The sequence below is a fragment of the Opisthocomus hoazin genome, chromosome 12, assembly GCF_030867145.1.
Source record: "Opisthocomus hoazin isolate bOpiHoa1 chromosome 12, bOpiHoa1.hap1, whole genome shotgun sequence".
Lineage (NCBI taxonomy): Eukaryota > Metazoa > Chordata > Aves > Opisthocomiformes > Opisthocomidae > Opisthocomus > Opisthocomus hoazin.
The window spans coordinates 1361351-1386648 of record NC_134425.1 but is presented as its reverse complement, the minus strand read 5'-3'; the positions used below and the strand labels follow the sequence as shown (position 1 = coordinate 1386648).

The 25298-nt window shown below is 47.5% G+C and overlaps 1 protein-coding gene across 1 annotated transcript in view; it reads left to right on the top strand.

Annotated features, from left to right (window-relative positions):
- Positions 1-20511, top strand: part of ZCCHC14 (zinc finger CCHC-type containing 14) — a 52562-nt gene extending 32051 nt beyond the window's left edge. Inside the window, exons 3-13 of the mRNA XM_075433688.1 lie at positions 5920-5993; positions 8770-8841; positions 9046-9155; positions 10964-11058; positions 11152-11206; positions 12659-12932; positions 14302-14393; positions 15770-15897; positions 16304-16444; positions 16524-17996; positions 19695-20511. Coding sequence (XP_075289803.1) covers positions 5920-5993; positions 8770-8841; positions 9046-9155; positions 10964-11058; positions 11152-11206; positions 12659-12932; positions 14302-14393; positions 15770-15897; positions 16304-16444; positions 16524-17996; positions 19695-19750 — 2570 coding nt within the window. The 3' untranslated portion in view covers positions 19751-20511. The remainder of the gene's footprint in view (positions 1-5919; positions 5994-8769; positions 8842-9045; positions 9156-10963; positions 11059-11151; positions 11207-12658; positions 12933-14301; positions 14394-15769; positions 15898-16303; positions 16445-16523; positions 17997-19694) is intronic.
- The last annotated feature ends 4787 nt before the right edge of the window (positions 20512-25298 follow it).

Here is a 25298-nt window from a genome sequence, read left to right as displayed (position 1 = left end):
GAAGCTCCAGCTGAACCCGAGGAAGAACTTCTTCCCTCTGAGGGTGCCGGAGCCCTGGCCCAGGCTGCCCAGGGAGGCTGTGGAGTCTCCTTCTCTGGAGATATTCCAGCCCCGCCTGGCCGCGGTGCTGTGCAGGCTGCTCTGGGTGACCCTGCTTGGGCAGGGGGTTGGGCTGGGGGACCCACAGAGGGCCCTGCCGGCCCCAGCCATTCTGTGATTCTGTTTGCTGATAAGAAGAGTGTATCTTAGGGGTGTTTTTTTTAATTCTCCATCATAACCTAGATAAAGTTTCAAAAAGATCAGAAATGTGAAAGCAGGAAGCTCTCTAAAAAAGAGGCAGAAGCCTTGATACTTGCAAGCAGTTTCTCAGCTTCAATTCAGTTGATCAGTTGATCTTTCTGTTAAAGAAACACAACCACCAAACTTGGTCATTTCACCTGCTTTGTTGCCATAAATGTGCTTTGAACCTAGCAAATAAACTTTCTTCTGTTTTCCCTCACTTCTGCTTGTAGGTGTGGGAATGTAAATACTGGTGGGTTTGAGGGCTGAGTGGGGAGACGCTGTGGGGTTTTGGTTCCAGTTTCTGTGCCTTCGCTGGGGATCACCTTCTGAGGGCTGATGGACAGCAGGGATGGGGTAACGCTGCTTTTGAAGTATGACTTTTAGAAAAACAAGAGCAGATGGCACATGACAGTCTTGATGTTGCATTTTTGGTTACCGCTTCTGTGTAAACAAGGATGTGTAAAGAATTTTATTAGTTCCTTTTTGTTAGGTAGAACTTTTCAGCCAAAAGTCTAATTGCTGTATTGGTGTTTGAGTGCTTATTTCCATGAAGACACAACTTCATGAATGAAAACTAATAAATCTTTAAATCCAGAAGCATCAATTATGATTAGGTATTGACCTTCTGTATAACACAAAGAATTTTTCTTACGATTTTTTTTCCTGTTTAAAATAAATTGTAGCATTTCTGTACTTTTTGTCAAGTCTCAAGAGCTGCATGGGTTCAACCCAGTCTCATAACACTCCAATTTTACCACCTGAATGCTGGAGAACAGTATCTCCGTGCTACACAAACTGAACCTACCTGCAGTGATTTAGTGAAAAGTAAGTAGCTAGGTATGGAGTAGAAATCACTGTTTCAGACTGGGTGGTAAATTATTCCTGGTAGTTTCCAGGTCATGTTACCACAGTTACTCAGCTCTCGTGATGGGCTCCTGGCTTGCAGTCTTAGTTTTCATCTAGTGTTGTACAGAAAAAGCTCTAGATGCTTATGTATGTTTTCTGTTGGTAAAGAAAACTGCTAAAGAAAAAAGCACTGTATAAAGCTGTTCATGAAATCAAAGGAAAAACATCCTGGTACAAATTATATTGATTTGCACAGTACAACTGGTGGAATGGCTGTTTGATTTAATTCTAGAGTGCTGGTGTTAGTGCTGAAATATTGGATGTTATTAAAAGGGGCTAGCCTTCAATCAACACTTGTGATTATCTGGAATTGTTAACTTTTTCAGAAGGAACACAAAAATTCTCTGTGGGTTGAGACATTGATCTACCTAGTCCTTTTACTGGTGAACAGTGGCTTGATCCAGAGTTGAAAAAAAGTTATAAAAACCACAACCTACAATGGGATGTTAAGGTGGTTTCTAAAAACTTTGTCTTTTCTGCTCTTGCGTCACTGCATGTTTTGCCCTGGCCTTGAGCTGCCAGGACTGGCTGATCCTAGAGTGTTTGGACTGGTCTCTCACTTCACGTCGCTGCTGACGCTTGAGGAGGAGGAGGAGGAGGAGGTCCGAGATCCTGCTCTTTCCGAGGGAGAAGCTGGTCAGTGGCTGGCATGGAGAAAGGCAGAGGGTTTTGTACTTGGTCAGGAGGAGAGGGAAGGAGTTGTCTGCGCCTTCACAGAACCACTCAGCTGACAAATGCACTAATATGAGCCAAATGGGTAAGAATCCTAGGTTAGAATAGGAAAACAGAACTGAATAAAATGTCTTCAGACTCACTGGATCAGTTTTACCTGGACCTTTTGGAACAGTGTGGGGAGAAAAAAGAAAAAGGAGAAAAGATGACTTAGTTCCTGTAACGGATGTGATTTCTGGCTCTGCCTCTGTGCTGTAGTATTTCAAAAGCAAGCTTCCATACTTCATACCATTCTATGTGCAATTGCAAACTACATGAAGAATGATTCTCTTGTGTTTAAAGGAAAGCAGCAAATAAAGTAATAAAAAAAAAAAAACACCTTAGGAAATTTGATTACAGAAAATCTGTGATTGCACGAAGATGGTTTTGTACTGTCTGTTGGGCTGTCAGAGTTCAGCGAAAGACAAAGGTTCAGCTATTGAAAAATACGGTTCCTGGTAGTTACAAATGCATGCTTGGAGCTGTCTGGATATGTCCCAGGACTCTGCCCTTTTCTCAGTGGTGCTGCAGGACACTTCTGACACAGGGTGCCAGAGTCTCTCCTACAGCACTGAGGTTCCACAAACCTCCGTTGTGTTTCTCTACCCCTTTCACATGTCATATGTGGTCTCATCCCACCGTTTCCCTTACCTGCCTCCGGTTCCCAGATGATCATGGATAAATCTCCATGACGAAAAGTCTCCTGTGCCCCTCTGCCAGTGCAGCTTTCTAAGCAGGGAGGGCGGCACTTAGCTTTCCTTGGCTCATTCCGTGGGGAAGGGCTGGGAGAGGAGCAGGCGGACAGACATCTCTCGGAGCTCTGCTGTCGGGACCGATGCCCTGCCAGGCTGCTCTGCTCGGTTCCTGTCCCGCACGTACCAGCAGAGCCGACCGTGGAGAGCGTAGCTGGACTGCCTGGGGATGAGCTCCCATCGATTAGTTCCAGACCTAAAGCTCGGATTTAAGGTAGCGTAGATATACTTGCTCTGGCTATCTCCTGAATTAGAAACGTGAACTTTTTTTTTTATTTATTTGTGCCCTGGTTTGGGAAGCTTGGGTTTCACCATTCACCACACGCCATTCTGTGATTTTGTGGAATTCAGCATCCTGAAAAGAAAACAGTATCATGTGTCCTTAATTCCGTACAAAGGTTTTTCTGGTTGTGGAATCATTTATAATGATAGTAGATAGAGTCAGCTCTGAGCAATTTCCTGTGCTTTTGAGAGTAAATATAGTTTAAAAAAATTTTTTTTCCTTTATAATTTGTTAGATGGCAAATTTAATATCCACTCACACCTTCTTGGTAGATGGCACTTTTTTCTTCCTGAGTTTGGTATGATTGATTGCTCTGAACAAAGTTCAGCTTCATGGCAGGTTATTGTAATAAAACCAACCACAAGTTAAATAATACAAAGAGTATGTGAGAGGCCACATAACAGAAACATAAACCTCGACAAATTAAACAAGAACTCCAGGATTTTTTAGACAGACGTTATTTTTCACAGCATTAGTTGGGAGAAAATTACCGCAGCACTTTGTATAGCATTAAAAAATGACCCAGTCAGTTGTCCCTAGAAGCGTATTGCTGCTGCTCAGTGAATTGTATTTCATCTCCAGAACAGACCTAACGTTACAAGATTCAGTTTAGGATCACTGCAGTCAGTGCAGAAACATCTACTTAATGGTTCACTTTGTTAAATGCAATCATTTTCCAGAGGATAAATTCGCTGCAGCAGATTCTATTAACTGGACAAGTCCAGAACTTTACCATGAAAAGGTCACGCAACTGTCACTACAACCCAATCCACGAGGCGATTTGAAGTTTGTTATTAACCCACACAGTAAAACAGAAATAGCTTTATTTTGTATTAATAAGTAATCCTATTTTGCTTGAATTACTGTAGAGGAAGAATGAATAGGTAGAAGAGGTGGCATTACTGTAGAAATTATAAGAACAGTTTCAGAAAGGTGACACTGGATCTGCGCTAAATGACAGATGTGCAGTAACACTTGCGGTGCCTTTCTGGCTTGCTTTGTCCTGCTCTGAAAGCAGATGTGCAGCAGTTGACACCAGGCCTTCTACAAGCCGTTGGCTCATCCTTCAGCTGTTCCACCAAGAGTATGGCGATACCCCCTCTCAATATCCACTTTACAAGTTCTTGCTAATTATGGTTCTGAAGGACAATTCCAGCCAATATTCAGTATATTTTAACTGTGATCGCAATTAAGGGTGCCCTGAATTCTCTTAAATAAGTGTACTGAGGTAGATTTTTCTTAAAATGGCAAGAAACCCTCTGAACCATGTGCATGTTTAAATCTTCGTGCCGCTGCGTACTGTGCAGAGAGCTCATCGATATCTGGCATGCAGAAGATTTCTTCCTGTGGTGCTCAGCATGCGGTGTAACAGCACAGTAGTACTGTAAAGTAATTTCAGAAGCATAAGAGGAATCCACTGAAAAATAAGAGGAGCAAGTATCTACAAAAAGCATGATACGCAGGAGAAAGTAGTAAGTAATGAATTGACATTATTTATAAGCTCAGGGATTTACTTTATTGTAATTGGGAATTGCATGGAGAAGGAATGGTTGAGATGATCATAAAAGCAGTGTTGATTCTGTATTTGAGACAGGCAGGAACATCTGTAGATCGATTTGAACCTTGCCAGTTCTAAAAATTCCAACTGCAAATGAAGAAGACTCCAAGAGGAGCTTTCAACCAGCCGAGAGCTAGGTCGTCGAGTTTGGAATGAACAGGACCCAACAAGACCTTTTTAAATGACTGGGATGAAGACTTCAGGTCATGCTTGTTTCAAGGTAGAGGAAAGTCAAGCTGGAGAGAGGCGATAGGGTGGCTGTGGCTGGAGTCCCCCTGGGGCGGACAGGGAGGTGTGAGGCTGATGAAACAGTTTGCCTGGTGGAATGTCGCTGTGACTTCTGCACTGCAGCTGTTTCGTCAGGCGGTTCCCTTATGAGGAACTTACACCTGGTAAACGTAGGTTGGAGTCTTATGGGTAATACAGTGTAGAAATACTCTTGAAAACAGGTAAACATCTTGTAAATTCCAATTCCCCAGACATAAAATAGTAGGGCTCTGGGTTTTGCTTGTTAGAACTGCTAGGTGAAAGCGCAGTGTACACAGCAGGCAGCTCTTCAAGCTCGGGTTGTTTTGAGGTATAATTCTAGTGGCTTCCTTTTAGTATAATTGCTTCTGAATTTTTAAGCCAATGTAAATTGGCTTTCTGTAAGAAGAATTCTGTGTATATGTCCCCATGCAGTCAAACGGCAGGAGAAATTTGTAAGAGAAGTAGAAAGTCAGTAAAATAATCTTCATAAAGTTTAGCATGGAGGAATTTCTGATCTGTGTGTATTGGGAAATGAGAGTCCCCAAGAATTTAGCATCTCAAATATCTGATGTGTAAGATTGTGTCTTTAGAGGCTGCATATCATACGTAGAGATGGAAGTAGTGACCTGTACCGTTACTCAACCCTTTCCACAGTAAGATCCTGGTTTTACTTACAACTTACTCAAAGTAACTGAGGCTGAAGTTTTCCATGCAACTGCGGTCAAGGAGGAGTCCTGATGTCAACGCAGCAATAAACCCACCCTAAACTCCTTGCAAAATCAGCCCCAGAAAACATGTTTCTCTGCGTGCCAGTTCTCCCTCGGAGGGATGGCATTTGCTACTTGATGTGACTGAGATAAATCCCTGCGTGTTTGTGTAGCGTTCTGTTATTACACCGAGGCGTGGTACGATAAGGCCGTGAGGAAATGAAGAACTTTGCCTTTAGGGCGCTGTTTGGGAAACGAAACCTCGCTGAGGCTGGAATTGAAAGCGTGACGGAGCAGAGGTGTCAGCCCTGCCATCTGCTGCGCGAGGCCAGCCCGAGCTGGGCGCCCGAAGCGCTGCCGCAAGGCGTCGGGTGCGCTCGGAGCAAGTCCTGGCACTGCCAGAGAGTCCGCGCTTCTGCACGCGTTTCGGGATGTCCTCCTCATTCTTCTTATCTCTCTGCTTTTTCACAGTGAGTGTTGAAAAAGTGGAATTAAAGGGACTGGCACACAAGAAGAATGAAAGAAATATTGAATATTCCTTTGAGGTAAGTTTTGGTGATCGGGGGTTTTTTTACTAAGAAAGAAGGGAGGATATTACTGAAGGAGGAGTGAAAGAAATTCTGAAACTTTACTGTTGAATCCCAGAAACTGGTCTAGTGGAGCTCCTTTAGGACAGCTGGTAGTCACATTTTTAATCAAGGATTTGGAAGTAGTCATACATGGCTGTCGATGAACTTTTATGGATGATGCAGAGATCGTCTGGTAAGTGGGACACAAACAAAAATAAATGCTCACTCTAATGCAGCAAGTTGTGGCAAGGTATGTATGTAGGGGAAAATATCGTGCCCCACTTCCAGAGGGGTTATGTGTATGCTGGAATGCAGAAGCTAGAAAGATTTGAAGTCTGCAGCTGGACAAATGAGAATTTCAGCTCTCAGGGCGCTGCTGCACATCTGGGAAAAGCGGTCGGATGGTCGCTTGTCTTTGCATTCAGCGCCGGGGGGGGTGTGAGACTGGCGGGTGCTTCAGGCGTGGCTGGTTTAAAAGGGGCGTTGGAGAGTACAGAAAATAACTATGGAAATAAGTCAAGTCTTGAGGAAAATGCCATGTAGTAAGAGACTTACAGAATGTGACTGCAAGATGACGTTCCGTATCCTGTAAAAGTGTTTTCAAAGGGAAGAAAGTAGTTTATGGCAAAGGGGGCGTTAATGTAGCAGAAAAAGGCATAACAGGAACTGTTGCCTGAAAATTGAAGCCAGACTAATTCAAACTGGAAGTGAGAATAGTTTCTTTGGAATGAGAGTGGTTAGCCACAAGCTGCTAGGAGAAGTGGCTTCCGCCCGGTTTTACGCAGCGTGTGGAGGTTCGGTCGTTGCTCACAATTTCTGCGGAGGGCGGACTTCACGCGGTGAAGCCTTGGGTTAACAGCGGAGACTGGATTCTGGGTGCTGGCGAGAAAGAATGACAAACTGCTGTTCTCCCATCGAGCTGGAGCGACGTGTCCAAAACTCAGACTGCAGAGCCCAGAAAACGTCTTTGGTTTGCTTAATGAGGCAACAGAGCCAAACAGTCGGTGAGAAAAGGAGAACCCGAAAGAAAACGGACAGTAGAATTTCAATTCTACAACTTTTACCAAAAAAACCCAGTTTTTCTTTAGAACTGCCACCTAGGATAGAGTGTCAGTTCAGCATCGTCTCGCGCTGTGGACAGCGTTAACCTCTGCGTGACTTGGTTCATGGATATTGTTCTGAATTTTCTGAATCCTGCAGTTGTTCCAAATGTCGCTGATAGAAGAAAGGATTTTTTCAACGGGTTTTAAAAATCTTTATGAAGCATCAGTTGTCTGGACTCCAGTTATGTATTAGTGTCTTGTGAAACATCTTTTCCTATTAGAATTTTTTCTGTAAATGCCAGAATTACTCTTACCAGTATCACACTTGATGGCTTATAACTGAAAGAGCAACACATAGTTTAGCTGAGCTAAGAAATTGCTGTTTGCTGGGTTAAAACCCAACTATTAAATGTTTAGTTTAGTAGCTTGGGAGTAGCAGGTCAATAGAGCGAGCAGTTCAGTGTTTTCAGCATCGCTTGGCAATGCTGTTGTTCCCTGCATTTATGGCTCACATTATTGTTTTATAATTATTGAAAATTCTAACAAGTTAGCAAAACGTAAGTCATAACAAATGTTGGGTTATTACAAAACTGGAAAGAGAGAGAAATTTCTCCTATATTTTCTGAAATCTCTCATGAATCGAAAAAAGTATTAATTCATCACGAGCTTTAAAAAAAACAAACAAAAACCCCCACAGGCTTTGTAAAACCAGAAACTGCTTAAATTTTCTTTCTTCTTTTTTTTTTTTCCCTTCCCCTTACTTTTTGTGTAACAGCTCTGCAGAGAGGAAATTCCTCCATTATGTAATGTATTTTGAAATCCTCTCCTCTCACCAGTCTTTTTGGCAGCCTGCTGATGGCTGGAAAAACTTTGTGTATGTTTCCAGTTGTCATTGAAACTGGTGTCACGGGGGAAGGTGGCCTCCTGGTTCTGCAGCACAGAAACCCAGCTGCTTCCCTCCAGACGTGCGGAAGCTCCAGGTGCTTACGCTTCGTGTGGATCCAAAGGGACTGATATTTGGCCAGTCTCATGCCGATATTCTTCCTGCCAAGAAATCCTGACTTCTGGCTCGGTTAAACCAATCACTTACCAACCAATAAATGCCTCTGTATCTAAGAATGTGATGACTTCATGCAGCAGGCGCATGGGAAGAGAGACTGAACTATTGCCTTTTGCTAGGGCACGTACAAGATGGTGTCCAGAGAGCGCAGCTGGAGCAGGAACCGCAGGTTTCGTTCCTAAGGTTTTGCCTTTTTCTGCGGCGGGGCGATCTGCTGCCATCTTCAACTTTGTGCGGCAGATGGAGTTGATTAATTATAAATAGGCACTGGTGTGCTGTGGGGAGTTGTTCATAGTGTACATCACATTCTACAAACCAGCTGTTTTCTTTAACAGTAAGAAGAAGAAAAAATTTCCATTACTTAGTAGTCTGTTGCTTAATACTGGATGTCTGCAGCGTGCAATGGCTGTGTAAACTATGAAGTGCTTTTTTAAGCGTTCAGAATAGTTGTTAAGTATAACAACAGCGACAATCAGGCAGCAAGGGAGAACTGAGTAATAGTTACTTGTGCACAAAAGAAGTTTTTCCTTCTTGATGACACGCGTTACAAACTTCCTTGCAGTCATTTGATACCCATTACTGATGTTTTGGAACCAAACCTAAATCCCGGACTATTAGTTACTAAACTGAATGCTTTTTGCTTCCTAAGGTCCTGTGGTCTGATTCTTCAGTGACATTGGTAACCAAATCTTCCACTGAAGTGACTGAATTTATTTCGAAGGTAAAGGCGATATGAAAAATACGTTGAAAACAGGGAGATGTTTTGTCCATGTATGTAATTTTGTTCAATGACATTTTTCAAAATGTGCTGAGATAATGGATTGAATTTCATTAAAAGTTTGACTTATAAATTGCTGTGCCTTCAATCTCATATGAGTAACAAGTCTTCTTTTCATTTATTATTTGTAATATCCTCCACCTTTAGCTATCTCAGCTGTATCCAGAAGAAAACTTGGAGAAATTCATTCCTTGCCTAGCTGGTCCAGATTCATTTTACCTAGAACGGAACCACATGGACCTGGAATCGGACCTTAGGTATGCTGAGATTTTTGTGGTGGTGGTTTTTTTATCTTGACACTTGTTTTTTTTCACTGAGTGGAAGAAAGAAATGGGAAATAGAAATGTTATGTTCATACTCTAAATTGCATTTGAGAAATTAGAGCCTGGTCCTAAGCATTATTTCTTGATGTTCTGCTAATTCCAGTGCATAGGAACTTCTCGGGAATTCTTTCTTCAGACACCCAGATGGTAGTAATACTCCGTGTTAAGCTTCCTGGAGAACTGACATTTCCTCGTTCCTTGTGAAGAACAAATAGAGGATCGTTGGCTTTGCAGAAGCTTGGTTTGGGCTCAGAAAGAGCCAAAACTGCTTTTAAAAAACCCCTAAAGCTCAGGAAAAAATAGTTGCCCAAGTGGTTGTCCTTCTGTGCTGAGGGATGGGTTGTGGGGAATTCCCTCACCCCCCCGCCCTTTCGCAGCTTTTTATTGAATCGGTTGTTTTAGGTTGTCATGGTGTTTATTTTACTTTAATTTAAAGAAGGTAGGTAGGTAGTTCTGTATATATTACAGCCGTTAAATTTTTGGAAGCCATTAACAGCTAAGAAAATTTTGAAGCCTTAGGTAGCACCTCCTGACATGATCAGAAATCACCTGGCCGTTACCTAATCTAAAACACCGTTTGAAAAACCATCGTCTGTGGCAGGTCACATCAGTTGTCTCTAAAAACAGTAATTAACTTTAGTCAGAGCTGCTGCTAACCACCTGTTTTCCCTAAGTCAAGGCAGAGTTTTGTCCCCCGCTGGCAGAGCCACGGCGGATATTGTTTTTCCACAGGGTGAGCCAGCAGGTGCTTGCCTAGGTTATTTTTCGTGGCAGACAGCGTTAACGTTTCCCACAGTCCTTTCTGTGCTCTGAGGATCACAGCCTATTGCCGAGGCTCGGGGAGGGTGGGAGGGAGCGTGCGGTGCTGCTGCTGCTGTTCAGCTAGCAACAGTCTCTACAAATCTAGGTTAATGGAACAGCAATCTGCATGTACACAGCAGCAGTTGTATCTTTGAAGCAGAGAAATATGCAGCTCTGTTAAGGGCTACATACTTGAAAAATTCAGAAATAAACTGGTTTTTCAAAGTGGAAAGCACGTCTGTGTGTATAGTTGAATAATTTTTTACTCAAAGACTTATTTAAAATGCCAAAGATACGGTCAAAACGCTCTCTTTTTTAAACAATTTTCTACACGTTTTCAGATCCATTGAAGATTTGGCAAAAGGCAGTTGAATTTGCATGACAACGAGAAGTTTAGTCATGTTGGTAGAACGTGACGTTACAAAGCTTTAGGAGATTGCAATTTTTTCCCCAAAAAGAGGCACAGCAATCCCAGGGAAAATGTGACACAAGTTTTACAGTCTTTTTCCCTATGCTGCCAGACTCTGCTGTTGATCTCGAAGAGGAGAATATTAAATAACAGATACATCTGTATTTTGTGGTCTTCAGGTTCATGAATTTGAAAGGAAGTTTTCAAGTTTATATGGGAACAGTTTCTGCCTGACAAGTGTTCAGTGTTCCTAAATTAAGCTCCTTTACTGAAACACTGGACAGAGTGGAAGCCACACAGTGGTAACGGGTGTTGAAGTAGTAGGAAGGGCAAGAATATCCATGCGTTTCAAGTCTACTTTTATTCAGCATTGCATGGCGTTACTAATTTAAAAGGTCTTCTATGTTGTAGTTTCAAAATTTCAAATTCAATTTCAAAATTTCATGTACAGTCTACAATCATGATTGCATAGACAGCTGCAAATCACAGATAACAGAATGGGGGGGTTTCTTTGCTTTTGGTGAACATGCAGGTATTTGGCACCGTTACCTTCCCATGTGGTGAAAAACGACCACGTTAGAAAGTTCTTCAGCACTTCATCTCCTTCACAGCAGCTTCAGAATTCAAGTAAGTTTAAGTAAGGTTCACAAATGAATTCGTTATACTGATGTACGTTTCATAAACTGATGCCCTTTGTAACTTCTGTTCCCTGTTTTTCAGATCCTGGCAACCCCTCCCTTTATAAAGTAGGAGCTACGCTGGGAACGTCTGGAAGGTGAATTATTTATTTTGTTTACGTTTGTTCTGGTTAGTTGTAGAACCCCGTTACACAGGTCATTTATCTGTCTCCCCTTGGGGATTTATTTGAGTCTGTGCTTTCATATTCATCTGTAGAAGATTTCAAGGAGTTCTGGCCTTAGTGTGTGGTCTGCCCAAACCAAACAGATGGTGAGAATGTTAGCGTAAGGTACGAGCATTCCTCGTGTTGTCGTTTGTTCATTCTTTGGATGCCTTAAGAAAACACATCTTACAACAATAACTGCCAGAGCTCAGTAGGGGTGACTGCTTGAAGAGAAGCTTTACAGTGAGTGGATCGCAAAGACAACGAAATGTAGGTAACAGTTTGCAAGTCAAAATATAACATAAGTACTGGAACTGGAAGGTAGAATTCAATGTCAGCTTCAAAAATAAAGTGTATAAAATGAAATTACCATCGGACCAAAAGCGTTGTGACACAATCTCTCGGCGTTGGTGGTCATGAAAGCAGCAGTGGCTCTCTTGGCCTAAGAAATATGTGCTTTCAGGGAAGGATTTCAGGAAACCTTTTGACCAGCGTTATACGGGAGGTGAGCTCAGATGGTTTCAGTAATACCTAGGAACACCCCTGCTAAGCAGCGCTTCTCGAAATCTTTAAAGCTGTAACTGCTCCTTGGCATCAACACTGCAGTGTTGAGCTGTGGAGACGGATGATTTCTTTGTGAGCCGCTGCTTATTGCTTCGGTCGTGATGGTCTCCATCACATACTTGAAAGGAATGATGACGATCTGAAGTGGAAGCACAGGTCTGGTTATCCCCAGTAGAAGTCTTTGTGAGCCCAGGGAGACTAGAGCATCTCTGAAAGGGTTTTTTTCTCTCTGCCGCATATTGGAATGTTTCCTTGTACAGCAGGGGGTTTCCTTTCAGAGGAAGAAGGGAATCTCTTCCAAGGGAGGTACAAGTCAGCCTGGGGAAAAGAAGGGAAGAAATTCTCTTCACTTTTGTTAGGTTTTAACAAGCTCAGAACTCATTCTCTTAAGAGGCTATTTTCATTTTCTCCAGCAAAAACCAGAACCCTCCAAGGAGTGGGTATTGTGGGTTTTTCTGCCACTTCTGCGTGTAAAAATATTTCCACGGGATTATATTTGGGCTTCTTTTTAATAATGCAGAGCCGAGCCATGGCCATTCTCTCGAAACCTTTTTTTAAATCACAGAGAGGTAGTGGAAGGTATATTATCTGTGATTATAGAAGAAACCTCTGCTTAAGCTGCAGGTAAGGCTTTCTATTTGCCATAGGCTGCACTGGTTTTATTGTGCTGTTGAAGAGTGTGGGTACAAATCTGTGACTTGGCTCGAGCAGTGCAGGTTTTGCCAGAGGTCCTGGAAGTGGTAGTTTTGCGTGGCCGTAGCAGCTGAACTCTGGGTGACGCCGATTCAATGTGCTAAACCAAATCCCGTTACTATTTTGCAGACCTATATGTGGAGTGGCTGGCATTCAGTCTTCTCAGAACCACGTTCAGCACTCGGCGGCTGCTCCCGTTGCACTACCCCACTGTTCCCACGCGGGAGGCACCGGCTCGGCGCTGGCCTATCGCACCCAGGTGGACACCTCTGCTTCGCCCATGTTGATGTCTTCCAGTCCACAGACCCCTCAGACACAGGAGCAAAACGGGATCTTAGACTGGCTCAGGAAACTGCGGTTGCACAAATACTACCCTGTCTTCAAACAGCTCACTATGGAGAAGGTAGGGCAGCAGAAGACGAAAGGGGAGCCGGCTGTCAAATTACCTTTATATTCTCTAGTGCGGGGAGTGAGGCTCCAAACGTCTGCACTGAGAGTTGTAGAAGTGGTTGGCAAATGCTGTGAAGGTTTGCACTCTGTTGAAGCAGTAATATTCTGATGAACACCTTCTTCCTATTTTCGATCTGTGTTGTGTCCAGGCCTGGGCTGTTCAACAGCTGCCACCTATTCCGGGGTTCTTCACCGGATGCTTGAAGATCCAACTTGCACGCTGTCTTAGGGCTGTGCTTTGGCTCCCTGCTCATCCCTTTGATATGCAGGAGATAACTAAAATTTGTGGGTTTTTTTGTTTTTAATTTCTGCTTCTTGATCGATTTTTCTCCCAAAATACTTGGTTGTCCTTATTTTAAAAAGTAGTTTCACAGAGACTTCCGACGTGAGCGTTGGCGTCTGCAAGTGAATGTGAGGGGTTTTGTTTTCTGCAGAAATTATTGTGGAAAAACAACCGCGTATGTGTTTGCATAGTAAGAGTCATGAATGATACCGATGTGTGCTGGATTTTACCTAAACAGAACAGTTCCCCAGATTTACCCAGCTCCGTCTGTGAAATTCGTGTCCTCCTCCTGTCCCTTAGGCTGGAGCGCCCTCCAGTGGAGTGAGGGCTGAGGTGGAGCCGGGCCTGAGCTGGGGTGGCTTGGTGCTGGTTGTAGCATGGTGTATGTACGTAATTATCATCTGCTACCGGAGTCTTCTGCTGTGATTTTCTTGCTTCTGTGAGGGGACATATATAGTGGGTTTTTTTCTTTAACAAAGTAGCAAAACTGTCCATATTCAAATGTGTTTTAAATAAGCATTATTATTAGGCATACTTTGCTGGCTTTAATTTTCATCACATTCTATTATAAATTTATATATTTTATTTTCATACTCTATGTCTATTTTATGATGACATTTAAATTTGGACTATATTTTCCAGTTAAACTGATGAGGTGACTGCACATTGGTGCCTGTGTTAAATGACACAACTAGGAAAACTAGAGTGATTTTGTCAGAGAACCAGATCCTTAAACTCATTTATAGCGCAAAGTTCTATTTTAGTTTGTACACGGATTGCTTCATCTTTATTTTGAATAGTGAATATAAGCACACACCTAATTAAATTTAATCTGCAGATGTTCTTTCTTCCATCCCAGTCCCCCACGCTTTTATTCTACACCAATTCTATAATTTAAAACCAGAGTAGAGAGTTTCTTTGAATTAACTTATGTTTAAAAAAGGGCTTTAAAGTTGCCTTTCGGAAATGATCGTTACTGAAGACATAAATAAGAACATTTCAGGCTGCAAAACTAAGCACACATTTTTTTCTTTACAAGTTTCTGAGTCTTACTGAGGAAGATCTGAATAAGTTTGAATCCCTCACCATGGGAGCAAAGAAGAAGCTGAAGACCCAGCTAGAGCTGGAGAAGTAAGTGGCAGGAAGAAACTGTCTTTTTAAGGTCGTAAGATATTTAGTGCAAGTTTTACACTGGTCTTTGCTTTCCAGACCGTAAACTACCAGGATTCCCACCCGTAAATACAGATAATGCTTATCTCCCTTCCTCTCCAGTCATGTTGGTTGCTTTGAAAAGCTCTGGAAACCGGGGCTTATGAGATAATATTTAGTACTTACGGCTTTCCTGTTGCCTGTTAGGGGTGTGACAAAGATAACCAAAAGAATTTGTGTTTTAAAAGCTGTAGCACAAAAGCCTGTTTTCACCTGTCCCTCTCCGGAGGCGGGGGGGCCATTGTTTAAATCATTTACAAACGATCCATCCTGTTGCTTAGGGTTTGGGGCTTCTTTTTAACTTCTGCAGTGGGTATTGTAAAGCAGGTGTGCAAAGCCCGTGCAAAGCCCGTCCGGACTTTGAGCTGAACACCCGCCTGAGGCTCCTGGGGCAGGAGGGAACCTGGCCAGCAAGCGGCTGGGCTGTAGGGTCTGCAAGCTCAGGTGATGCGCACGGAGTCAGGATGCCCAGCAGGACTTTTTTGACCTAAGACCTAAACAGTTTTTGGCTTGCGGTGAGCGCGGGTGGAGCGAGAGCGTCCTTGGCATCCCAAGCCGGCTGTGGCAGCTGCAGCCGCGCAGGCCTCTGCCGGCGCTGGGGTGCGGGTGGTGGGTGCGGGTGGTGAGAGAACACCCGTACGGGATCTCGGCTTCCAGGTTGTGTGGGGACGAACCTCTGAAGGTCAGGGCTGGTGCAGGTAACCCTGGTCTCTGGACGATCGCAGCTTTGTGTGGTGGAGGTGATACAAAGGAGGCCAGCGCTCTGTGCGGGATTAACAGCCCTTGGGGAAACTGAGGCAGCAGATTGTCCTGGTTTTTATATCTCCACTTAGAGGAGAATGTTTATTCTGAAGCTACTGCAGTTCCTTAAAAAGCAATTAAAAAATCCAAATCCATGCCCATTTATCGAAGCCATTGACAGGTTTTGTCGTCAGTCTGAGTTTTCCCTGAGGGTGTTTGCAAAACGAGACCGTTTGGCTTCCCTTTGGTTTTGGTGTGGGTGGCTGGGTCTGGGGCGCGCTGACGTAATGGGTGATAGAATTCAGTCACCATTTGGTGATGTTTTCCCTTGTACAAATAAAAGCATGAGTATTGTAATCAGATGGCAAACAGTCCAAATGTGACTGCTGGCAAGAAGCTAGAGTCAAGATTGATGTCATTTCCAAATGTTTCCATTTTAAATTAGCGTAACGTTTTAGCGGACTATTTAGTGGGCTTTGTCTGCTTCAGTTTCATTCAGAAATTGATTTGTCTGTTGTCATGCTTTAACCAGTTTTTGTTTCTCCATCCCCCTATAGAGAAAAATCAGAGAAACGGTGCCTAAACCCCGCAACACCTTCTTCAGTTACCAGCAGCGGTGTGGCAAGGGTTCCCCCTACTACGCACGTGGGGCCTATCCAGAGCATTCGTGGCAGCCATGCTGCAGGTAAGAAAGAGGAGCAGAGGACACTGCTGTGCTCTCGGGCCCGAGTATGTCCTTGCACAAGAGCAAGCTCATTCCTATACTGCTTTTTCACCAGCCTGTTGTAAGCTTTATCTTCCAAAATGCTGTCGGCTTAATAGGGAGCAGTCAAAAAGTCCGATTCCTGTGTATATGGAGTGCAGTAAAAAGTAGTTCCCTCTTCACGGCTTCAGTGTGAACGGCTGGCTGCACTAGTCAGCGACCGTTACGCCTCCGGAGTCGCGCTGCTCAGCCGCTGCTTCTCTCTGTAAATCGTGAGCATCCCTGCGTGTCAGATGGTGTGGTGAGACGGTTGCAATTGGGTCCCGTCGGGTAGGTGTTCCCCCTCCTCTCTGCGTTCCCTGATTGCTCGCTCCCCCCTTCTCTGCAGAGCTGCGAGTGGATGTGGATCAGCCAGCCCACCCCCTGCCCCGCGAGGGCAGCTCTTCGGAGTACTCCAGCTCTTCTTCCAGCCCCATGGGGATCCAGACGAGGGAGGAGAGCTCGGACAGCGCCGAGGAGAACGAGAGACGTAAGCAGGAACAACCGTGCCCGCGCTGCCCGGCTTTGTCTAGCGGAGCAGTCGTATTCATAGATGTTTCTGTCCCCAGGTTTAGAGATTCACTTGGACGCTTCAGAAAAGGAGAAGCCGGTGATGTTACTGAACCATTTCACTTCGAGCTCTGCCAGACCCACGGCTCAGGTCTTACCCGTGCAAAACGACGCAGGCTCCAGTCCGTCCGGCCACCACGCTCTGCCAATGCAAATGATGTCAGCGGCCTCCACTCATATCACCCCCATTCGGATGCTCAATTCAGTGCACAAATCAGACCGTGGCAATGCAGACATGAAGCTGCTTTCATCGTCTATGCATTCACTTTTATCTTTAGAAGAAAGAAATAAAGTGTCCCCTGGACCTAGGGGCAGCATAAAAATGGAAAAGAGCTTTGGAAACACAGTGGTGGATGTGATGTCTGCGTCTTCTCCCCACCAGCCCTTGCAAGTGCTGTCAGGGGCTGCTGAGAGCGGCTCGCCCGCGTCTGCTATTAACTTTGGTCCGCGAACCAAAGTCGTACACGCTTCGACTCTGGACAGAGTGATAAAAACAGCTCAGCAGCCAGGATTAATAGTAGAAACGAGCACTGCTGCCACTGTAACATCCAGCACAGTCTTCCACGTGGCTCGTCCACCCATCAAACTCCTGGTGTCTTCGTCTCTTCCTACCGATTCTGCCATTGCCGGACAGACTTCCTGCTCCAGTAATATGCAAATAACGGTGTCCCCTGCAATAATCAATCCCCGGACTGCTCTGTACACAGCCAACACCAAAGTTGCCTTTTCTGCAATGAGCAGCGTGCCAGTGGCCCCAATGCAAGGCAGCTTCTGCGCAAACAGCAACGCAGCCTCCTCCGGCAGCCACCCCTCCACCTCGTTCGCAACCATGGCGAACTTGCCCAGCTGCCCCGCGCCCAGCTCCAGCCCCACGCTCGCCTCTGTTGCCGAGAACAACTTCTACAGCAGCAGCAGCAGCAGCAGCAGTAGCAGCAGCAGCAGCAGCAGCGGATCCGCAGGGAGCATCCCGGTACCGAACCAGAACCACCACCACCATCACCACCAGCAGCAGCCGCCGCAGCCGCCCGGGTGCATGGTGTGCAGCTCCTGCGGCTGTAGCGGGAACTGCGGCTCGAGCGGTATGACCGTCAGCTACGCCAACTACTTTCAGCACCCCTTTTCAGGACCTTCAATGTTTACTTTTCCGTTTCTGCCCTTCAACCCTTTGTGTAGTAACGGCTACATCAACACGCAGCAGTACAACAGCAGCACGACCTTCCCCGTGGTCCACACCGCCTACAACAGCGGTATAGCGCCGGACTCCGTCATGACGGGGCAGTCGACGTTTGCGGTGCCGCCGATGCAGAACTTTATGGCAGGGGCGGCGGGGGTGTATCAGGCACAGGGGATGATGGCCAACAGCAACGGCTCGAGTCACAAAAAAAACGGGAATCTCTCCTGTTACAACTGCGGGGCCAGTGGTCACAGAGCTCAGGACTGCAAACAGCCTCCGATGGATTTCAATCGACAAGGTAACAGCGGGCGGAGGGACGGGTGCGGGACGCGGCTGGCACGCCGAGCGCCGCGTACGCGAGGGCAGGGGAGGCTGGCGGCGGTGCTGCGTCTTCCCATCGCTGACTTGTGTTAAAAAAAAAAAATCTGGTTCTTGATAGCTGGTGGTTTTGAGCTAATTCACAGAAGTTGGAACTTTTCACAGAATCCCAGCATGGTCGGGGTTGGCAGGGACCTCTGGGGTCACCCAGCCCAACCCCCTGCCCAAGCAGGGTCACCCAGAGCAGGGGGCACAGCACCACGGCCAGGCGGGGCTGGAATATCTCCAGAGAGGGAGACTCCACAGCCTCCCTGGGCAGCCTGGGCCAGGGCTCCGTCACCCTCAGAGGGAAGAAGTTCTTCCTCGGGTTCAGCTGGAGCTTCCTCTGCTTCAGTTTGTGCCCGTTGCCCCTTGTCCTGTCGCTGGGCACCACTGGAAAGAGTCTGGCCCCATCCTCCTGACCCCCACCCTGCAGATATTTAGAGGCATTTCGAAGGTCCCCTCTCAGCCTTCTTCTCTTCTCCAGGCTGAACAAGCCCAGCTCCCTCAGCCTCTCCTCGTAGGAGAGATGCTCCAGTCCCCTCCTCATCCTCACAGCCCTGCGCTGGACTCTCTCCAGAGAGTTTCAGCTCTCTCTTTTGTGCAGACCCAAGTCGAGGACAGGGCTCAAGTCAGGCTGGGGTGCTCTGCGGGGCTTGTGCTGGGCTCGGGGAAGGGGAGAGGGAGGCAGGGAGGGAGCGTCCTTGGACAGGCTGCAGAGGGATTGCTGCTGCTGCTCACACCTTGTCATCCAGGTCATTTTGGGTTTAACTGCACGTTCCCCTGGAGTTTACAAACCGAACGTCTCTGTTCCCCCTTTCCCTTCCTCCCCCAAGCGGTGACCCCGAGGGGAGTTACCGTGCAGATGCCCCTGCAGGCCCCGTGTTCCTGCGATCACTGTTTGTGGGGCGCGTTGCTTACGTGGCCGCAGCACGGGCTTCTCCAGGAGGGAGCCGAAATCCTTAAGGCCAGGTGGGAAACAACGAAGACTTCACCGAGAGCGTTTTCTCATACCATTTTTCTTTTTTATTTTGATTGATGTGTTGAGAAAATCTGCGTGTGGCCTAGGCTTAAAAAATGACATAGGAACTGTTGGCGGGAGGGAGCAGCAGGGAGGGCTCTGCGCTGCCTTGTGTCTGTCCGTGGCGCGCGCCCGCGCTCGGTTTTATGCGGTGCAGAGAAGGTCTCGAGTCTTTGACCCCTCGATTCACGAGGTTTGGAGGCAGCAAGTTACGGCAGTGCTGAAATGTAACTGATTTCTGTGGCTAATTTTTTGATAGTGGCCAGTGGGGAAGAAGTGACGCGGCCTCGTCAGCCCTAATTCAGAGAACTTCAGAAAGAGTCTGCTGTCTTTTTAAGCTGAATTCCATTTCATTAATTAAATTTCCGTTTAAACTATCCCACGCGAATTTTTGCCAGCCCTAAAACTACACCTAAGCCGGGGGTTTTTACCGTGTGAAACCCTGCTGTGGTTTCTGCTCCGCCCCGCGGCAGACACGCGCTCGTCGGCCGCTTCTGCAGCGTCGCCGCCGTGGTGCCCTCCCCGCCGAGCAAGAACCGCGGCGTCGTAGAAAGCGCTGGGACGTAACGGGCCTGAAGAGGTTGGTGGTGGTTAATTCTCCTGTCTCCTCTCCCCCAGGTACGTTTAGGCTGAAATACGCTCCTCCCTCTGAAAGTCTCGACTCCGCGGACTGACGTTTTATCTGGCGAGAAAACACTGTAAGCCATGGAGACATAAGGAGATTGAAACACAAAACTGAGACGTCCAGTTGCTGTTAAGCTTAATGTATTTTTTAATCCAAAGGTGCTTTACTTTATTAGACTAGGTAGAAAATCTAGCTTAGGGGTGCATCAAACCCATTTTTGATTGCCAAATTCGAGCTTGGATCTTGTTGCTGGAACTCCTGACTATGCGTCACGGGAGCGGTGCGTGCGGGCTGGACGGCGGAGCGGGCCAGCTGCGCTTGCTGTTGCAGGTACAGCCTCTGATGGGCTTTTCTCGCTGGAGAATGTTGCCATGGGTGGACTTTCTGAGGTGAAGGGTCTGACTCCAAGACAGCTGCGTGGCGAGGTGGAAGCTGGAGGCTGAAGGCAGGAGGGGCCGTTCGCCGGAAGGACTTTGGCACCCCTGGGCTAGGTAAAACGTCTGCTTTTTTTCAAAAGTGATCAGGCACTAATCTCTGGGATTTTTAAGGATTGCACTACAGAAGAATGTAAAACTCTTCGAGCTTTCTGCACTTTTAGCAGACAGTGTCACTCTGAGACCAGTGCAAGAGGCAAAGAAGTTCCAACTTTTACCGACTGGCACCAGCAGGCTACGTGACTTAACCACACCATAAAAACCCCAAGTCAGGCTCTCCTTGCCCTCCCAAAAGAACACGCACGGCAGGTTCGGTTCCTTCTGGAAACAAACTCGTGCTTCGTTGTCTCACTTACTGCTAGATAGTGCTGGGTTCCCAGCAGTGGAGTAAACTTCGTTTCCAAGGGTCCAAGTCCCAGAGACTCCAGAGTCATAAAGGCTTCAAGGATTTTTTCCTGTAATACACAAACCGACCTTTACGTCCTGTTACTGTACATAGGTCTCTTTCACAGAAACCTTATTATTCTGCTTTTGTAAATGAATTTTAAACCATCCTAAAAAAAAAAAACCCCAACTCTGGCAGCAGAGTTTGTAAGCTTTTGCTTTACTTTATATAAAGAAACCCTGTGACTCCTACCCAAGGCTTTTGCTACAGGATTCAGAAGTGGTAGAAGTCAAACATGTAAAAGGTAGTAAACTTCATTATTATCAAGACTTTGAAGGATTTCTTGTCAGCCTCCTTCGTCGCAATAGATTGTAGATGACTAGCTTTGGTGTTAACTACTTAGCGTGCATCATTCGTGGGTGACAAATCTAAATGAGGACTCGAGAGGAAGCCAAACAAATCGCGAACTGCTAACTTGGAACGGTTTGGTCCTGCCTGGTTGGAAGCAGACACTAATCCCGAGGGCTGCCCCCGGAATCTGACGGCGTGGCACGGGCGAGGCCTTCTCTTCCAACACGTCTGACACGGAGGTATTTGCATACTGTAGTTTGGAAGACACCTTTGGAGTCTGAAGCCTTGTTTACACGTGGAGGTCTTTCGTACACCGGTTCAGACCACACCAGGATGAGCAGGAGTGGCAGTGGCGCGGTGACTTTCGCCTGGAGGTGAGGGGAGCCGTCTCCCAGGAGGGTTTCGAAGGGTGCAGAGCCGCCCCGAGGAGACGGGGCCGTAGCGATGCGGCGTCGGTCCGAGGGGGTGACGCGGCAGCTTGGCACTCGAGACCTTCCCGGACCGTGTTCGTAGGAAAGCAGTGTTCCGGGCCGGCCTCCAGCCCTGCTTCCGCAGCCGGCGGGATGCGTGAGCAGCACCGGCGAGGCGCCCAGAAACCGGGCTCGGTCCGGGGAGCGATCTGCAGCTCGTAGCGGATTTGGCTTCGTGGAAACCAAAAACCTAAATTTGCGTAACATTTGGTTTTCAAAAAAAAAAAAAAAGAAAAAGGTATTTTTTTACTCCTATGCAATGAAAAAGAAATCAGCTTTGTGTATTCTCGGCCCAGCTCACACTACCTGCAGCCCTGCACGCGCTGCCGCAGTGCTCCTGCTGGCTCTGCCTGCGCGGGAGGCGGTCACCCTGCTCCCACGAGCAGCCCGCGGACCCGCGGCGCGACAGCGATGAAAACTGACAATGCAATTTACTTTGCCTTAATGAGCTTGAGACAATGGTAGGAACAATCTGCCGCGCTGTGTCACGCTGAAGGAAGCGCGCCGTTCCCAGTGACGACGTTTACAGCTTGGAGGGTCTCTCCAGTGGCCTGGAACATGTGCTGAAAGCCAAACCTTACCTTTTTTTTTTTCCACTTTTTTTAAACTCTTTTAAAACTGAATTGTATTTAAATAAACTATTTCAACACACATGGAAGTGTTACAAACCCGCTCAAAATAGCAAAAATCAACAGCAAAAAAAAAAAAATCGTTTCTGTAGCAGTTGCGTTTGGGTTTAATGCCCAAGGCTGGGTGCACGTCTCATCTGATGTTCATCAGAGTCGAAACCGTACCGAAAGGACTGCAAAACCGAGCTGCTGCCCAGCAAACCGTTCCATTCCTTTCTTTGGGATCGTTTCCATTGTATAAAGTTAAGGCTGATGTTTCTTACAGTGGCTTATGTGTACTTTTAGGTAACATTTTTAAATGGTGAAGTCTGGTTTTAGAGTAAGTTCAGACTCGGAAGTCTTGAGTACCTTAAAGCAACGCGAGCGCAGCAGAGCGGCGCTTGCTGGGCCGGCGGCGGTGGCAGAGCCGTCCCCAAACCAGAGCGAGCTGCGGCTTCGGGCCCGCTGGTGAGCGCCGTCCGCTTTGCACCAAGAACAGCCACGGCCGGTAAGTCCGAGCAGAGCACTTTAGTTCCGTAAAACAATCCTGAATCTGTTTCTAAAAGGCACAAATCCATCTTTCCCCCCGCCCCACCACCCTGAAATGTAAGGCAGCTTGTTTTAGAATCGTAGTTCCAGCTTCACTGGCCGAAAGAACCAGTTCTTAAAACCTATTTTTATACATGGGAAGATGGAGATTTCAAAGAACGCTACTTATTCCTGTCTTTGTCCTAAAAGTATAAAAAGAATTAGTTCTCAACATGGATTTCACTGTGGAAGAGAAATGCTTTTTAAGTGTGAGATGGCATGGAATCCCACGTCGCAGGGGCACGGAGGGGTTCGCGGTGAGTCTGCCCTCGGGGGAGCGAGCGACGTGCGGTGCCGTTTGGGAGGTGGTTTCCATTCGGGAGTTTTGGTGACGGAAACGCTCGAAATAGGATGGAATCTCCAGCAAGCTCCTCCTCGCGCTGGCAGTCTGCAAACGAAGCATTAATAAATACGCCGGGCTCGCTGCGAAGCAGCAGGAGAGCGAGGAGGGAAGCCTCGTCTGAGCGAGCGAGGGATCCATCAGAGACTCCCAGGGTGCTTCTTCCAGTAACTCGTCACACTCCGCTTTCTGCGAAACCTTTTCATACCACGGTCATTCAGTCTCGGCAAACGAAGCGCCAGACTTCCAGAAGTGCCGGGCTGACACTAGACCTTTGCCGTCACCCCGAATTCTGCTTTGTGCCGTTTCCCGCCGGCGAGCTTCAGGGCGAAGGTACTCAAAAATGAAACGTCGTCTGCGAGCAGCACCCCTCCGCGAAGCGAAACGCCGTCCTGCGACCCCCCTGCGGCGGCTCAGCTGCCCGGTGGCTGGCTGGAGGTCGCCTGGGACGCCTGTTAAATGAGATGGGGGGGGCAAATCCAGGCCACGGAGCGAGAGTCCAGAGACGGCGTCTGCGGGCTGAGGTCCCGGTAGCGCTGCCCACGGCCACCTCCTGGAATCGGCCCTTGGGGCCGCCCGCTTGCTCTCCTCAGCTCTTCCCACGGAAGCAAGGAACGCGTCGGTACCGAGGCAGAAAGCAAAGTCTGCGTGTCCCCAAGTGCAGATTAACAGCTTCTCTTGGACATAACTTTCCACTAGGAATGAAGGAAACTCCTGCTCCCATTTGAGCCATTTCTTTTACTTCGGTCAATTCTAGTATTACAAATTGTGCATGTAACTTTATAAATATTTTAAATAGTTTTGTAAATATTTAATATTCAGCTAATTTGATTTTGAATTGTAAATGTCAAGTATTCTGGTATTGGGATTTTTATGTTTTATTATACTTTGTTAAAAGTAAAATTGTACATTTTTAGAATGTTTTTATCTGAGTAAATTTAATGTATGGAAAATAAAGAGTTAAACAGAATCCCTTTGTTTTTTGTTTTTTTTTGTAATTTATTTAAAGGGACTTCATCTGTGTGGGGGCTTCTCCAGCTTGGCAGTTACCAGGACTTTTTAAAATTTATTTCCCTTTATTACTTTTGCTGCCTCTCCACCCACAGACATCTGCTCACGAATCACCGCTCTGCTCCAGTGCTTGCAGTTGCTCTCCTCTCCTCAGCTCCCAGCCGAGCTGCTCCGCAGGGGCTCCCTCCCGCTGCCCACCCCAGCCCGTCCCCCGTGTCCCAGGGCCGAGCAGGGAAGCTTTGTGCCCCGTCCGCAGGAAGGCAGCAGCCGAGCCCCCGAGCTTCGCTCCACCGCCTGGGCTCGCCCCGCGCAGGAGGGCACAGGTCAGGGGAGGCGAAGCGAATCCCCAGCTCGCCGCGTCCTTACACCTTCTGCGCCCGGTGCCTGGGGTCGCTCCTGCCAGGCTGAGTCCCGCTGGCGAGGGCATGGGGATCCCGAAGCCGTGAGGGGGAGGCCGCTGGAGCAGGGGCAGAAAGGAGAGGGATATGGAAACCCACCAGTGCGGAGCAGAACTGTGGTGCAGGGCAGTGACACCGGGAATTCACAGAACCACAGAGTGGTCAGGGTTGGCAGGGCCCTCTGTGGGTCCCCCAGCCCAACCCCCTGCCCAAGCAGGGTCACCCAGAGCAGGGGGCACAGCACCGCGGCCAGGCGGGGCTGGAATATCTCCAGAGAAGGAGACTCCACAGCCTCCCTGGGCAGCCTGGGCCAGGGCTCCGTCACCCTCAGAGGGAAGAAGTTCTTCCTCGGGTTCAGCTGGAGCTTCCTCTGCTCCAGTTTGTGCCCGTTGCCCCTTGTCCTGTCACTGGGCACCACTGGAAAGAGTCTGGCCCCGTCCTCCTGACCCCCACCCTGCAGATATTTAGAGGCATTTCTAAGGTCCCCTCTCAGCCTTCTCTTCTCCAGGCTGAACAAGCCCAGCTCCCTCAGCCTCTCCTCGTAGCAGAGATGCTCCAGTCCCCTCCTCATCCTCATAGCCCTCTGCTGGACTCTCTCCAGTAGCTCCTCATCTTTATGGAACTGGGGAGCCCAGCACTGGACACAGCACTGCAGATGGGGCCTGACCAGGGCAGAGCAGAGGGGGAGGAGACCCTCCCTCGCCCTGCTGCCCACACTCCTCTTGATGCACCCCAGGATCCCATCGGCCTTCTTGGCACCCAGGGCACGCTGCTGGCTCATGGTCACCCTGTCGTCCCCAGCACTCCCAGTCCCTCTCCGCAGAGCTGCTCTCCAGCAGCTCAGCCCCAGCCTGTCCTGGTGCCTGGGGTTGTTCGTCCCCAGGCGCAGGACCCTGCCCTTGCCCTTGTTGAACTTCATCAGGTTCCTCTGCCCAACCTTCCAGCCTGCCCAGGTCACTCCTGGAGGGTGGCAGCTCCCTCTCCGAGGTGGTAACGATGCTCAGTACCACCG